The following is a 15675-nucleotide window of genomic DNA, read 5'->3' on the forward strand; positions in this document are numbered from 1 at the left end:
CTGGTCTCAGCTGAGCTGATTGGTACACAGGTCCCCTTGTATAAAGAAAGCATCATTATTGCTTTCACTTAGAGATGCTCAAGGTTAGCTCCTTTAATGCCTAAAGCACAAGAATTACCTTTTTTTTTTGAACCTGTAAGACTTTATGCTACATGTGTACTTTAGTGTAATACATGTCAAGCAAATCAAAGTTTTATAACCTCAACAATTTCACTGTAGTCTCGTAATCTGGTGATTCACTGGATCACGATAACTCCAAAGAAAGGAAAAAAATGTTTTTCTTAGGAATCCAAAATGGAGTGGCATTTTAGTCTTTTAAAAAGCACTGTATAAGATAATGTTTTTGGAAGGTTAATTGTCAGTTTCTGTGGTTCAGCCTTTGTACCCTCATTTTGTTTAAGCACATTTTATAGAAACTATTTTTGAAGAGTGAAGAATTGAAAATCAGTATTCATAATTCACATTTGTTTAACTGCAAAAAATATTTCATCACAAATAATTATTCTTTCCATCGAATTCTCTTTTATGTAGCTGTGTAAAATGGATCCCCCTTGAACCTGGGCATAAGGAATAATTAACTTGGCAAAGTAGGTTATCATATGTAAAGGTATAAGCCTTGCACATGAAAATGCTAATTTATACAGTTAGGAGGTTTGGCATTTCCCCTAGTTCAGGTTAGCAATATGAGGTGAAAAAGCAGAATTAATTTGCTCATATTAGCTCAGAAAATGCTAGGGAATTATCTCAATTTGAATGACACAATTAAATTTTTTGATCTATTACTCCACTCCCACCTTTTAGTAAGGAGTGTTTATGGGCAGAAAACCAGAAATTTTTCCCTGTTACTCTTTTCATCACCTCTCAGTGGTGTACATGGTTTCTACTGTACTTGATAAGTGTTTTAAAAGTTTTCCTAAAATCAGAATTTCAGGGTGGTGATTACAACCAGTACAAGATAAATACAAGACATTCATCTTCCTGGCTTTCTGCTTTTCATCAAAATATTAAAAAAAATTAAAAGCTGATGATACAGCAATAGGTTTACGGACTGGACCAGGACAAATGCTCAGTGTCAGAAAGCATAATGTACAGTTGATGGTTTTTGTCACATCCTGATCTACACACTTGGCCATCCGCTTTTAACTATGTGCCTTGAGAGAAAATATTCCTTCTCAAAAGAGAAAACAAAAACACCTTCAAGGTTTTTGTTGTTGTTTTACAGGAAGAAATGTTTTGATTTTTATTGTCACATTAGGATTGTACTCGTATCTTCAGAATAAAAAGCCCTTGAATTTGTTCTTCAAAGAGGGAGGTGGAGTCTTTCCCTTTAAAGCATTATCTGTCAGCCGGTGGAGAGTGTCATGCTCCGTGTTTTAGGTCCTTTACACTCTTGAATTTGATTTGTGCTTTTGCAGCACAAATCCCAACATTCAGAAGACAGATCTGCCTGCTTCAGCTGCCTGCAGCGATAGAGAATTAGTCTGTCATTCTCAGTGTCGTGGAGTGTGTGTTTAGTATGTGAGAGAGTGAGTGTGTGTGTGTGTTTGTGTGTGTGTCTGTCCGTATCCGACGCAGGGTGGCCGAGAGTGATTTAAACGTGCATAGGGTTAACAGTGTAGCATCTCATTCAGGCTTGGCTTTGAAACCTGTGGCATTCGAGGCTGGACAGCCGCTTCCGTGCCTCTGTTTTAATTTAGCAGGATGTTTGCTGCCATGGCAGCCAGCAGCCTTCACTGCAGCAGCGAGGAAGAGCCATAGATCTGGGGATGCAGGTGGAATGCTAAAACGCGAGAGGCTCGTACAGGGCTGGTTTTGGTGCTTAATCTCTGTTCTTACGGGGCTTGGATGCGGAGGCTATACACACTGCACTGTCAGTTCCTCTAGAGTAAAGGGCTGCAGACTTAGATCATTGAAGGGCTCGTAAGAGGCAGGGAAAAAAAAGAAAAGAAAAGCAAGAGACATCGCTGGTGCTTCACTACCTCACATTTGGGAATATAGAAGCAGTAGAGGGAAATGTGGACCCATAGCCCTGCTGAGACATGTGATTGGATGAAGACTGGAAAACGTAGTTGGTTTCCCGTGCTACTTTTCCTCTGGAGCGGTGTCTTTGGTGAACTCTTCTCTGCTTCCGATATATACAAGCAAAATGTTTGTAAGTACTGCTGAGGAGGGGAGCAGCAGGGCAAGCTGAATTGTGGGCGACTCCTGGTCGTGCTGTTGCTCTAGAATCTGTGTGAATGTTTGAGCCTTGCCTGAGCTTTTATTGAAGTGCGTGTGTCAATTACAACCCAAAGGGCCAGTTGTGCAGTTGCAAAAAGGCAATATGAGTTCCAGTTGAAAAAGGAGAAAAGCCAGGAAGAAGAGCCATGCAGCGGCCGGCCGAACTCTCTGTGTTCCGGAGCAAAGAAGGAAGGCGACCGGGAGCTTGCCTTCAGAAGCAAAAGTCGCTGACCAGTCTTTCCCTCAGCAGTGAGGGGGAGAGACGACCTACTGTGCGCATTTCCAACTGGTTTGGAAATGCCGCCAAGGCCAGCCAGAGGGAGTCCAGCTATGCAGAGAGGCGCTCCCTGTCCAGGTTTGTGTCACGGTCCGTGCAGTCCGTGTACCACACCAGCGGCCCCGGGGCCTGGAGCCTTCTGCCTGCCAGCCACTCAGGCAGCGAGGGCTTAGAGGAGTGGACTTGCAGAAAAGGCTTGGAAGGGGAGAGTGACGAAGATAGCCGATCCGAGGACGAAAATGGGTCCTCCAGGCCCGGCAGCATCAGCAGGAGCTGGGCGGAGGAGGAGGGAGAGAGCTGCCTGCGGGAAGGCACTGCTCACCTGGACGAGGATGTGATCCTGACGATGCTGGGCGACCTGGAACAGGCGCTTTACGCTGACTTGCTAGGTAAGTCGGGGCTGCTTCTCGGAGGAGGATGGAGTTTTAAGAAGCTGCCCCCTTTGCATGAACCAAATTTCGTCTGTTCTTCTGACTCATATTTTTAAAACTATCGTTATGCAAAACAATTTAAGATTCCTTGTCTCCTGAAATTCTTTTCTTCGTCAAACTGAACCATGAGAACCGCTGTAAAGTAGAAAGTTTTTTTCTCTGTGTAGAAAGTCACTAGCAGCAACCCGCCCTGGGAGTTACTGGCCTGCAGTCTAGTGCGCTCCAGACATCCGGAAATAACGGGTAACCTTTTAAAAGTCCAAGTGTGTTTTTCACTTCGTCATTAACGGGGCCTAATTTATTGGACTTCCCTCAAGGTGACCTCAGCACAGATTTGGAATGAAGGATGGACACATTGTTTTGTAGAGCCGAGTTTCTTCTGCTGCCTCAGTGCTGTCTGAGTAGATGGCGTGGCTGGTACGTCAGTGACGAGCACCATGCTTTCTCGTTACTCTTCCAGAAATGCAGAGGCCTCTTCTCAGGGCTTGACTCACTTTTATTTTTTTTAGTATTTGGCAAAAAATACTTCTGAGTGTGTATGTGTTACAACTGTTTCTGTTACTGTGGAGATGAGTGTGAGCTGTTGTGGTACTTTACACACTAGGCCTTTTTGACGCCATGATTCTTGGCGGTAACTTCTGGCATACTCTGTGATGGACCAGGCATGACCATGTCTGAAGTAACCCTTCGGTTTTGCTATTTGCCTAAATAGCTAAACCGTAGACATTTTAACAGTTAAGTCTCAATTCAGTGCTCTGCTGAAGCATATTTGTATCAAATGGTGCCTTTTCCCAAAACTCATAAGCATTTAAACCATTGACCACATCCTATTTTATGTCAAGGTGCTATTTCCACAAAGGACTTCACATAGGGCTCCTTAAATTCGAAAGAATTAAACCGGACCAGTGATTTCTTTGTTTCTGATTCATACAACTGATGCCAAATAGCAGGTTTGTTTTTATTCTCTCTGTAGACCCTCCTGTTACAAGGTGCTTTAGGAGATTTTCTGGAATCTTAGTGAACCAGCTTTAGAAGATGAAAGCTTAGAGAGCGAGAGCAGAGGAGAATCTTGCTCAATTTTTCACGTCAGTTTGGCTTTAAAAGAGTAATGTTTGCACAGTTGTGGGAAGAGTGGTTTCTGAATCTGAATACACCAGGTGCTCAGACGCTGAAGATTTACTTCTTCACCATTGTGTGATTTCTGTGATGAACTGCTTCTCGTAAAAAGCCTGCATGCAGTACAAAGGCAAGCGAGAGAGTCTTAATCCTTAAGAATCTTTTTTTCCCTCTTGCTCCTCTGGAACAGTAGAATCAAATAATAGTCATCTTTGCCTTGAAAAGGGTAGCATTTATCTTGTTCTAAGTACCTCTTATGTAAGTATTTTCAAAGATAGGACCAGAGTGAAGTCCCCTGACAGCATGTGTTAGTCGCTCTGCTAAATTATAGCATGCTGTGGGCGGGTGTATATATGACACATACCTTTTTGTGCATAAATAACTTGAAGCATTACTGTCAGAGGGTAATCTCTCAATAGGTGTCTGTGTAGTCCATGGTTTTTAAACTGAGCATCTGCTTGTTGTACTTATGGGATTATTCTCTTTAAGGCTTCCCCCCACACACACACATATGCCAGTATTCAAAAATGCAAGTGAGAAAGTAAGAGAAAGAGATTATTTAAATGGCTCTGATATGAATAATCATATCAGGATAATGAAGCCTTGCAACGCAGTTCCCTAAATAAAGATGCATGTTAAGTTGGTAAATATGGTCACTACATCCAAGCCCACAGCGCACGGGAATTTCAGGATTTCTGCCACGTGCTTGACCAGATTCTGCTTCTGACTCAAAATGGCCTCTTCCAAGTTAGTTTTTAGGCAGGGTTTCTTGAGTTTCACTCTTTACTCTTGGACATTCTAATAAATCAGACTGACTAGGGTCTGTGCTATCACAACATAGAAGAATATTTAAAAGGTAGCTGTAAAGCTATTAGCCATATTTTGCTGTCCCCCCCCCCTCCAAACTGTCTGGTTTAACCAGATGAGTGGAAAATTTTTCTACCCAGCTCACTCACAAAGTTAGGGTGACTTCGCCAAATAAATCAGACAGCCGTAGTCTAAAAAATAACACTTGTAGTGTAGCTGGTGTAGAGGACACAATTCTCTGTGAATCAGGTTCATTCAGATATAATTTGATTTCCTCTTAAAAGATGACAGGGCTGACAGTGTTAATTACGCTGTGTGTAATTAATGCCTAAAACGTAAGAGCAGGACCACACAGATTAAATGGTCTGTCTGTCTGCCACTAAGTGAAAAACGCAGAAGCGCCAAATTGAGCCTGTTCCTCTGAGCCCTGCTCATAGAGAAGACCTTACAAGCAAAAAGAAAGCAGTTTGCACCACTGGTAAAAACTCACAGTGAATTGCAGAAGGTGCCATTCTGGAAAAATGTGTGTAAGCCTTTATTTATTAATTTTTTTTTTCTGACACCTAAGAGGCTTCCTTCAGGAATAATAGCTGGCTTTGAGATGACAAAAGTGAAAGGGGATACAACATTTTTGCGACTACATAAATTTCTCATGTGCATTTTTCTACTAACTTTCATTTGCTCCTAAATATTTAATGTTATTTGTGCTCTCCTATTTGACCTTTTCAGTTGCGATCCCCTCCCCACCCCCAATTCTCTAGACATCATCTGGATACAAATTTACAGGATACTTCAGGCTTGTGCCATTCTTAGGGGGTTTGTGAGTGCATTTGACTTTATCTTGCCTGTTGTGGGTCATTGAGAACATTTCCTGCAGTAAGTTTTGATCTGGTTATTATCTTTCACGACACGAATGAAGCAACAATTATGTTTTGCTCCGTTAAGTGCTGGGAGGGAAAAGTCCATTTGTCTGATTGTCCTGAGTGGTGCCGTATCATGAGTGGATGTCCTGAGGAGAAAAACCAAAGGAGGGATGGGGTGGTGGTTCTGAGTCAAGAGGGAAGCTGTATAAACAAACAGTGGCTTCAGTTGGAATGATCCAAGGATCTAAGATGCCTGTTGGATAGGAAGAAGGAACTGTAAAGGGAGATAAAGAAGATGTGAAAAAAACCTTAGTGAAATGGGATGGCTGAAAATACAATGTTCTTAAAGTTATGTAAAAAAAAGACATTGAATGTAATTCAAACATCAGTGTTACTAATATTTTGCAGTTGGAAAGCGATTGAGATACAGCTTGATTGTAATGTGAAAGTTCTCCCAGGGGGAAGGGGCTCAGGGACAGGGGACATGTGATGGTGTATTTTAGGAACTTCTGTAAGGTCAACAGCTTGCATTCCTTCTTAACCTCCAATAAAATTCATCTCAACACTTTCTCCTTTGAGATTTTTCATCTCCTATCATTACTTAGGATCTTTGGCTTCTCTGTGGTATGAAATCTCAGATACACCACTGAATATTAGCTTTAGTGCTTCTCCAGTTTTGTCTCATCCTCACTGTTTCTTTGGCCCACTTTGAGTAAAATCCCTTCTTCACCTCTGCCTTTCCTTTGACTGTAATGATATTTCTTTTTCCTACTCTTTAAGAATTTCCTTACAGAATCTCCCTTTTTCTTCAAGGCTCTACCAGATTATTTAGAGGTAAGAGGTCAACGTCTTTCTAGCCATTTCTCAAATATTCTGTTATATTTATAAGGATGGAAGACTTTCCATAGAAAAAAATGATTAGAGTCTGACCTTCACTCTTCCTTCTTTTTTCGTTTTCCTTCCACCCCTTTTCCCTTCCTTCCCTTCCCTTCTCTTCCCTTCCTCTTCCTCCTTTTCCATCTCCTATCTTCTCTCCCCTTCATCAGTTTATTTCCCTTCCTTCCTTTTCTTCCTTCTTTCTTTTTATTAAAATTTCTCATCACTGGACATCATCCTGAACCCAAGTTGAACAGAATTAAGACTATGTTTCCTTTCCTCCCTTTCTAGGTGCTTCTTATTACCCGGATTCGCCAGCTTCAATGCCCACTGGCCTGGGAATTTTTACATAGCCATAGACAAATGATTTAATGGCATCTGTGCCCCCAAATGATAGATAGAGATTGTGTAAGGCCAATGTTCGTCACCCTGGCAGAGCTATTTATTTCATGCGTAGACTCATTCCTGGTTTAGATGCCTAGGACCACACTGGAACTCTAGTGTCACATGTGCATGTTTTGATTCCCTGTAGAAAGTGGAGAAATAATTAAAAATAAATCCATCCAGTGACCTGAATATTGGGTCATGAGTTCAATAAAACAAAAGACTATAAAAGATATTACGTCTATAAGAAAAACTTTCTCTATCTTATTCCCCAGAGTCCAAATATATACTTGCTACGTAAGTCAAGTTTATCTCAGTTACTGTGAGTACACTTTGAAGCAGATAATTATGGAAATAATTAGGATCCAATTAATTTCAGATTTTTAAATTACGCTCAGAAACATGGAGCACTGTATAGCCTATTTCCAAATGACTCTCATTTCTCAATGACATAGACCTACAAAGTATTATTGCACTCTCATCACTTCAGATTATTACTTGTAACATTACACTATTCACATTTTATTTGTGGGAAAAAATATTATAATTTTCAGATGATAATAATCATTTGGAATTTCCTGCCTATGATTTTACTTTTAAGAAAAGGAACTTGCATTACTTACATATGTATATAATTATCCTCAGGATAGTAAATGACGTGAATAGCAATGTATTATTATGTTATTTTTCTAGGTGAAGACCCTGAAACAAGAAGAATGAGAACAGTTAAAAACATAGCAGATTTGAGGCAGAATTTGGAAGAGACTATGTCTAGTCTTCGTGGGACCCAGATAAGCCACAGGTCTTCCTCATTTCTGCATAACTTTGGGACAAAAAAGGAAAAAAATTATAATTAAGCACTTAACTTCTTATAATGAGAAATAAGACATTTTTGTTTTCTCTTACTATTTTCTCACTTAAATTTTACATGACAATCAACCAGTGACTTCTCAGCACATACCTAGTGATTTTTTTTCTCCCATTCATCTCTTCTTCAATATGATTTCCCATCCAGTCTGAATTAGCTGCTGCAACCACACCATCACAGCTGAGTGGATTTTTCTGCCTGCCTTATATAACAGTAGTAGAAGTTGTAGTTAAAATGCATCTGAGGAGGGCTGGTAGAGAGTCTTTCAAACCTAAGTTTAGTTAACTTCCAAAATAATACTCAGAAGTCTACAAAGGGTTAAATTAAGTGTTGGTTGAGAACATGGTGCAGGATTTTGTTTTATCTAAAATGTAATGATGCCCTTTCTTTTAAAGCAAAAAAAGAAAATAAAAACAAATCAAAACAAAACAAAACTAAATGATGAATGAATGTCCCTTCCTGCATTTTGATATCTGAAGAGATGTTTAGAATCTCAAAATGAATGTATAATTTGACTTTCATGAAAATGGGCATACTTCTAAGAAGTAACTCTCAAGTGTAGGCTTTCCTGCCTTCATGCATTCTTGGTCCATGGCCCCACGTAAACCAGAGTATAGTGATTTCTCTATTTTATTTGACAGCACCCTTGAGACAACATTTGACAGCACCGTGACGACAGAAGTGAATGGAAGGACCATACCCAACTTGACAGGTCGACCCACTCCCATGACCTGGAGGTTGGGCCAGGCGTGTCCTCGACTTCAGGCTGGAGATGCTCCCTCCCTGGGTGCTGGCTACCCCCGCAGCGGTACCAGTCGCTTCATTCACACAGACCCCTCGAGGTTCATGTATACCACGCCTCTCCGTCGAGCTGCTGTCTCTCGGCTGGGAAACATGTCACAGATGGACATGACTGAGAAAGCAAGCAGTGACCTGGACGTGTCTTCTGAAGTTGATGTTGGTGGATATATGAGTGATGGAGATATCCTTGGGAAAAGTCTCAGGACTGATGACATCAACAGTGGGTAAGTGGCCCTGAGCCCTGGTCTCTAACAGAATTGTGTAAACAGAGGTGTCTACAAGGATGCATTAGCTGTAAGAAGGGAATTTGGCTTCATTAATAAAGTTATAAAAAATGTGAGAAACCTGAAGTTATTTGGGGGTATTTTAGCCCTCTCTTCTGCTCATTCATGAGAAGTATACAAAATTTCTGTAAAATCTCTTCATTATAATCCATTAAATTTTCCTATTGTTAGTTTAGAGAAACACATGGGCCCTGTGTTTTTCAGAGTGATTTTCACATGCTTCTTCAGTAACAGATTTTGTAGTGAAGGACGTGGGAAGGAGACAGGAGGAGTTCTGCTGAGCTGCTTGATTTTTTTTTTTTTTTTTGACTTGTCAAAGCTGCCTGTAACTGCTTTGAGGAACACATATTTTCTGGCATTCTTCAATTATGCACCTCCAATCTAACTTGAGGGAAAATCTTTTTAGATTTGAGAGTTTCAATCTATTTATTCTCTTTCAGTGGTATTTAAATTTTTTTTTGTTATCCCCTGTTTGTCTTCAGCTTCCTATTACATTCCAAAAATGTTGTGATTATAAAACTGTTAATCGTGTTTTGGCATTTGGGAATATTTAGTTCAGTCTCAGGATGAGCCCCAATGGAGGAAATAGGATATTCTGTTAAAACCACTTCTCTTAATCACTGTAATTGCCCTTTTGAAAACTTATTACCTACTTCACTCTTGTTAAGTACTTTAAGGACATTAATCCTTTAACCCCAACCCCCCCCACCAACCCTTATGAGGTGAGTATTTTTATACCCGTTTTACAGATGAGGAAACCGATCCCAAATGGCCCCAATCGTAATAAGCTGAAGGAAAGGCTAGACTTACATTACATTAGATGGGTCTGACTTTAAATCCCAGGCTCTGTAATGCAGGAAAAAGCTTCCCAATGAACTTTATCTATACTTTTCATGTGAGTCTGGGTTTGACCTGTTCTTTGCATCTGAGAGGATCAGTGTCAGAAATCATTCTTCTGTACAAGTAACCCTTCCTGACCTCTTTCTTCAAAAGCTTGTCTGAATGATGACAAGGCCTTAAAAAGTACAAAGGAGGTTTTGATCAGACTTACAGCTCTGCTTTGATGTCCTTATTCTCACCCGGTGGCCACCTTCTCTCAGTTTCTAAAGATCTAGCATTAGGGAGACAGGTGATCATTAATTTGGGTAGGAAGTAGTTGAGTTCCCCCTGGAGTCAGAGTGTCTAAATTAAGTCTCTGTCTCTCATTTGCTATCTGCGGACCCCTGGGAGCTTAAGTTACCCACATTCCTTTCTGTAATAAAGACAAAATTGCAGAATCTTCATGAAATTGTTAGGGGTGAAGGAAGTAACCCACAAACTTGTACTTAGCACAAAGCCTGTCACAATGTAAGTGCTCAGTAAATGTATCATCCCCATCATAATGACATTTAATATCATTGGTAATTGTTAACCTAATGATTAATAACTTAACAATCATAGTGTATGATCTCATATAGGAGATAGTAGAAATTGCGGGAGGCGTGAGGAATTCTGGCAAAAGAATAGAGAAGAGGGATCGTGAGCTGAATCATGTATGAATATACGTGTGTATTCAGAAATATTTGGTGAGTTCCAACCATGGGTCAAACAACATTCTAGGCACTGTGTTCAGTGGTGAACAATATAGACACATTGCCTGCCCACTTATCACTCATGTGTTAGTGTTTTTATATTTTTCTAGGTGCTCATTTATTCAACAAATGAATAGTAATATATGTACATATGTATGTAAGTGTGTGTATGTACATTCTTAGATAAGTATTTTTTAAAAGACAATTTAAAAAAAACTGAGTGCTGCTAATGATAATATATTTGACCATCATACCTGTACTCAGGAACATTTTGTATTTTCCAGGACTCTAGCTGTATTAATGAACACTCACTTCTGTAACAGAAAATCTCGGTATCTTAACACCAAGAAGTTAATTCCTCCTTCACATAAAACCCTCCTTGGTGTTTCTGACCCTCATTTGGGCACTGTGTATCATACAGTCTTTCAGAGACTAAGCTGGATGGTAGATAGATAACTGCTATTATCCAGCCAGATTTCTGATGTCACCCTGGGCATTGATTTCAACAGGCAGATGACAAAAGAGAGAAAGAACCGTGGTGTTAAGAGTATTTCATATGCTTCAGGGCTGGAAGTGGTCCTTGTGACTTCTATCTGCCTTTCCATAGCCAGGACAGCTGTGTGGCCACATCTAACTGTCAGCACGGCCAGGAACCACGGTTCAGCTGTGTGCCCGGGAGGAAGAGGAAATTGATTTGATGCGAGCTAGCTGGTCTCTGCTGAACTCACTAATGAGAAATTTTTTAAATATTGTCATGTCCTTTGTTTTTCCTACTTGTTTCCTGCCTCAGAATTCAGATTTCTGTTCTCCATTTTTGTTCCCTGTTGGTCTTTCAAAGGAGGCCTTGGATAGTCCCACAAACGAGTCTGTAAACATACGTTGGTGGTCTGCATGTTTTCTTTTGACCAACAAAGTTATTAATATTCAATATCAAAAGAAGAAGAAGAAAAGGCATAAGTAAGAACTGCACAAACCCTGTATGAGAACTTCCTCCGGTGATGTTTACCTGCTTGGCCTTCTACATTTTGTCTTTCCCACGGTAGAGTACAGAACACTGAAATTTAAAGAATGACTCAGCGTTCTCTTCCCTGGAGGGAGAGTGACCAGATGTGGTCGGTGGACAGTATCACTGGTCTCAGCCCAGGGGTTACTGGGGGTGTGGGGAGGACACCCAGGATGTGCTCTACCTCTTCCTTGCTCATCAGTGAACATGGTATATATACTGTCAGTACCAGGAGGATGCAACCCGATGTCTCAGCCTAGAATTAAAAGTTGGGAAGACATCCTGGGGACATTTTAATTTGATGTTTTCTTTAAGTAAGAAAAAAAAAAAAAGGACATACAAATGTCCGTGCTACGATTCATGAAAAAACTGAGTGACAAAGTTCACTGTCTGTTCCCAATGTTTTCAAGTATGTTTTAGTGATTAAAGGGACAAAAGGCTCAAAAGACACAACGAATGAAGAGGTTTAATTTAGGATTTTTTTTTTCTCATGTAACCTCAAGGAATGTCATGAAGTAAATGAGAGTGCAGTTTCATTTTTTTGTTTCATGTACTTCAGGTAGAACTCAGAGAATTAGTTAATCAGCATTCTGAGAATTTGAAATTTCTTGAAGCGTGCAAATGCTTATCTCTTTCTTCTCGTCTTAAAACTTGCTTTAAACACTTGGGGATGTGAATCTGCCAGTAATTAGGAATTACTCAGAGGAAGGCCTCTTACTTATAATGAATCTCTTTGAAAAAGTCCCCATGTATGAAGCAAAAATGGAGCACCCTGGGAAACTGGGGAGGAAAGTTACATATTTTAATTGGGTGGAAATTGAAGTTATCTGCAAGTGTCATAGTGATAAATAGTTGGGCCAAGAATATAACCTAAAATTCTGCTTTGTCACTTGGCCCAAACACAGGGAATGTCTAGGGAATGACACTTTTAAAAAGGGAGGTGGATACTTTCATCCCGCTTCTCCCCTGACACTCCATCCGTTCCCCTTCAGTAACCTTTGTGATGACTAAAGCATGCGTGGTCTTCATTGGGAAGGGCAGGGCTACCTGAGTTTACATGCTAAACGACAGACTCCCAATCATAATGCTACTTGTCATTTCATATTCAAGATATGAGAGTTATTTTTAGGGAATGTAGACATTGTAATGGAAGAATAGCCAGTGACACTAGCCAAAACTTCTATAAAGCACTTACCGTGTGCTAGGCCGTGTTCTATCCATTTTATATATATGAACTCATCTGTATGTCACCATACCTGTAAAAGGTGAGTGTATCGTTACTATCTTCATTTTACAGATGAAACAACTGAGGCATAGATAGGTTAAGTAACTTCAGGTAGAACTCAGAAATTTGTTAATTGGTATTCTGGGAATTCCAAATTTCTTGGTGTTTGCAATGCTGGAGTTGAACTTGAGAACAGTCTGGCTCCAGTCTGCACTCGTAATCATCTTGACATGCCACCCCTGTGAAGTTGTCTATATGACTGTTTGTATGCATTTCTCTCCTAGGAGTTGATCTTTTATAAACAAACGTAACAGGACTTCACAGCAATCACTCATTATTAGGATAGTTGTTGTAGCTAGCATCTCTGATCTCAGGGATTATCCTTAATATTATCTGTGCTCATCTACAGGAAGATGCTGAATTAGAATTCCTTTGAGGTTAAAAAAAAAAAAAACACTTTAGGTGCCCTGTGTGTTCATGTCATAAAAATAGCTAATTGTTACATACAGTGGCTGAAAGGAGGTATATTGAATGTAAAAAGAGAATTCGAGGGAGATATGGTGGAAGCAGAGGTTTTTGAATCTTTCCAAATCCCCACAAAAGCAGACAAAGCAACTAGATAATAAAGCCATAGAACGTGATCATTGTTTACACAAGAAAGATGATGGCAAGGTATCATCTCAAACCATAAATATAAGGAATTAGCGACAGTCAGGAGCCAAAGGACTCTCATTGCCTCAGTGTCTGTGCACAGAAGAAGAAACAGAGGGTAGTTTTGGGGCCGCTGATAACAGTGAGAACAGAAGAACCCTAAGTAGCCAAGAGAAACTGACTAGGAAACACCCAGGGCAGATGTGAATATAGCAGCTAAGCTGGGAGGGTTTGGACCACTTGACCAGCCAGGGAGAGTGAGGGCTGAAGGTCGCATCTGACAGGAATGGAGCAGTCTAGTTCCCGTGACTTCATTAGACTGTCCAGCCACAGCTCCCTTCCAGGGCAGAGCCCCACACTGGGGGAGAACTTCCAGGAGTAGAAGCAGAATTGAACAGGATGTAGCGAAACGCAAAAATAGGAAAGGTCCAGATAAAACTGGGAGATGGGAACAGACTCCCAAAATCTCAAAAAGCTGCTCACTGCATTTTAAAACACTACACAAAAATAACAGAAACAGTTACTGTGTGACGTTAGGAAGGAATCTGGATCAAGTTTCTTTTTATTCAGAAGAATTCATGTCACATAAAAATAAGCAAGAGAAAGATGTCAGGATAAAACCCTATGTAAGCCACACACATATGCAACACACATAACTCAGAAAGGGTTAGTATCAATGAGGAAAGAAAAAGCCAACAAAAAAAGCAAAGAACCCAATAGAAAAATGAGCAAAAGGCATAAATAGCCATTTCACACATAAATGGCCCATAACAAAATAAAAATATAATCAACGTGCTTGGTAATAAGGAACTTGTAAATTAAAAACAGCATGAGAATCCCTATCCACAGAGTTTTATAGGAGGTTATTTTGAAACCTTTTTGAAAACTCTTTGGCAATCACTAGTAAGGTTTGAAGATGTGTATGTATCTCTTATGACCCAATGATTCCCTTCCTATATATAGATCTTAGATAAGCCCTTGCCTGTGAGCACAAGGAAGTGCATGTATACAAATGTTCAGGGCAGAGTTGTTTGTAACAGCAAACAAACAAAACAGAAAACAGCTCAAATGTCCCTAACAGTCAGATGGATTAATAGACTGGAGAGCGTTTGACAAACAAAGCTGTACAACTCTAACATGAATATACATCAAGATAGATGATTGGCAAAAATGTAGTTTTAATTGAAGGAAATAAGTCACAAAAGAATATATATAATTTGGTTCAGTTTATATACAGTTCAAAATCATGAGGTGCTAAACAATGTGTTTTGAAGAATACGTGCCCATATGGTAAAATCACAAAGAAAAGCAAAAGAATGCTTAACACAAAATCTAGGTGGTTGTTAAGATCATGGTTTCTGAACAATAAGAACATTTATTTATTTATTTATTTATTTATTTACTTACTTACTTATTTATTTTTGGCTGGGGGAGGTAATAAGGTTTATTTACTTTTAGAGGAGGTACTGATGATTGAACCCAGGATCTTGTGCATGCTAAGCATGCGCTCTACTGCTTGAGCTAACAGATAAACAACAAGTTCATACTATACAGCACAGGAAACTATATTCAGTATCTTGTAGTAACTCATGGTGAAAAAGAATATGAAAATGAATATATATGTTCATGTGTGACTGAAGCATTATGCTGCACACCAGAAACTGACACAATGTTGTAAACTGACTAAACTTCAATAGAAAAATATATTACAAAGAAAAGAAAGATCATGGTTTCTGGAGCCGACTTTCTAGATTTATTCTCAATTCTGCTATGACTGGTTGAGTGACCTTGTGAGAGTCCTTAACCTTTTCTTGAAATTTTCAGGTAATGTCAAATAGGTTTAAACAGGTATTAATTGAACCAAAAAGAGTTAGCGGTGTCTAATTCCTGTTTACAGGCACTTGTCACATTTGAATGTTGGTAGGGCATTTTCATAATAAAACCATGAATTTATTATCTGAAAAGTTACATAGCGTCATCACATGGATAAAGCAAATTCCTCATTTACATTTTTCTTGAAAATTCTTCCTTCTTTTTTTCTGAAGGTTTTAAAAACTTAACATGAATTTCATAGTTCCTCTAGAAAAATTCTGCTGTAGTCTGGGAGCTATAAATGGTAGGAGATCATTTTGAAAGAATAATGTAAAATTTTATTAAAAAATTCCTGATAATGTTATACCTACACTTCTAAACCATTAGCTAAGATGAGTTTAAGAAGAAGTAATAGTCATAGAGAAGATTAGTACAAAAAGTTGCAAAGGAAACTCGCAACAAACAAACAAAAATTAAAATCTCTCC

The 15675-nt window shown here is 39.5% G+C and overlaps 1 protein-coding gene across 6 annotated transcripts in view; it reads left to right on the top strand.

The window, feature by feature from the left end:
* The window catches only part of NAV3 (neuron navigator 3), a 730605-nt gene that overhangs the window by 584321 nt on the left and 130609 nt on the right, over positions 1-15675 (top strand). For 5 of the 6 annotated variants that reach the window (XM_064491553.1, XM_064491556.1, XM_031463093.2 and 2 more), the window contains 2 exons: positions 7668-7776; positions 8484-8867. In XM_064491553.1, coding sequence (XP_064347623.1) covers positions 7668-7776; positions 8484-8867 — 493 coding nt within the window. Of the gene's footprint in view, positions 1-1397; positions 2887-7667; positions 7777-8483; positions 8868-15675 lie in introns of those variants that run through there. The other variant, XM_064491555.1, reaches the window with a different exon arrangement.

The sequence above is a fragment of the Camelus dromedarius genome, chromosome 11, assembly GCF_036321535.1.
Source record: "Camelus dromedarius isolate mCamDro1 chromosome 11, mCamDro1.pat, whole genome shotgun sequence".
Taxonomy (NCBI): Eukaryota; Metazoa; Chordata; class Mammalia; order Artiodactyla; family Camelidae; genus Camelus; species Camelus dromedarius.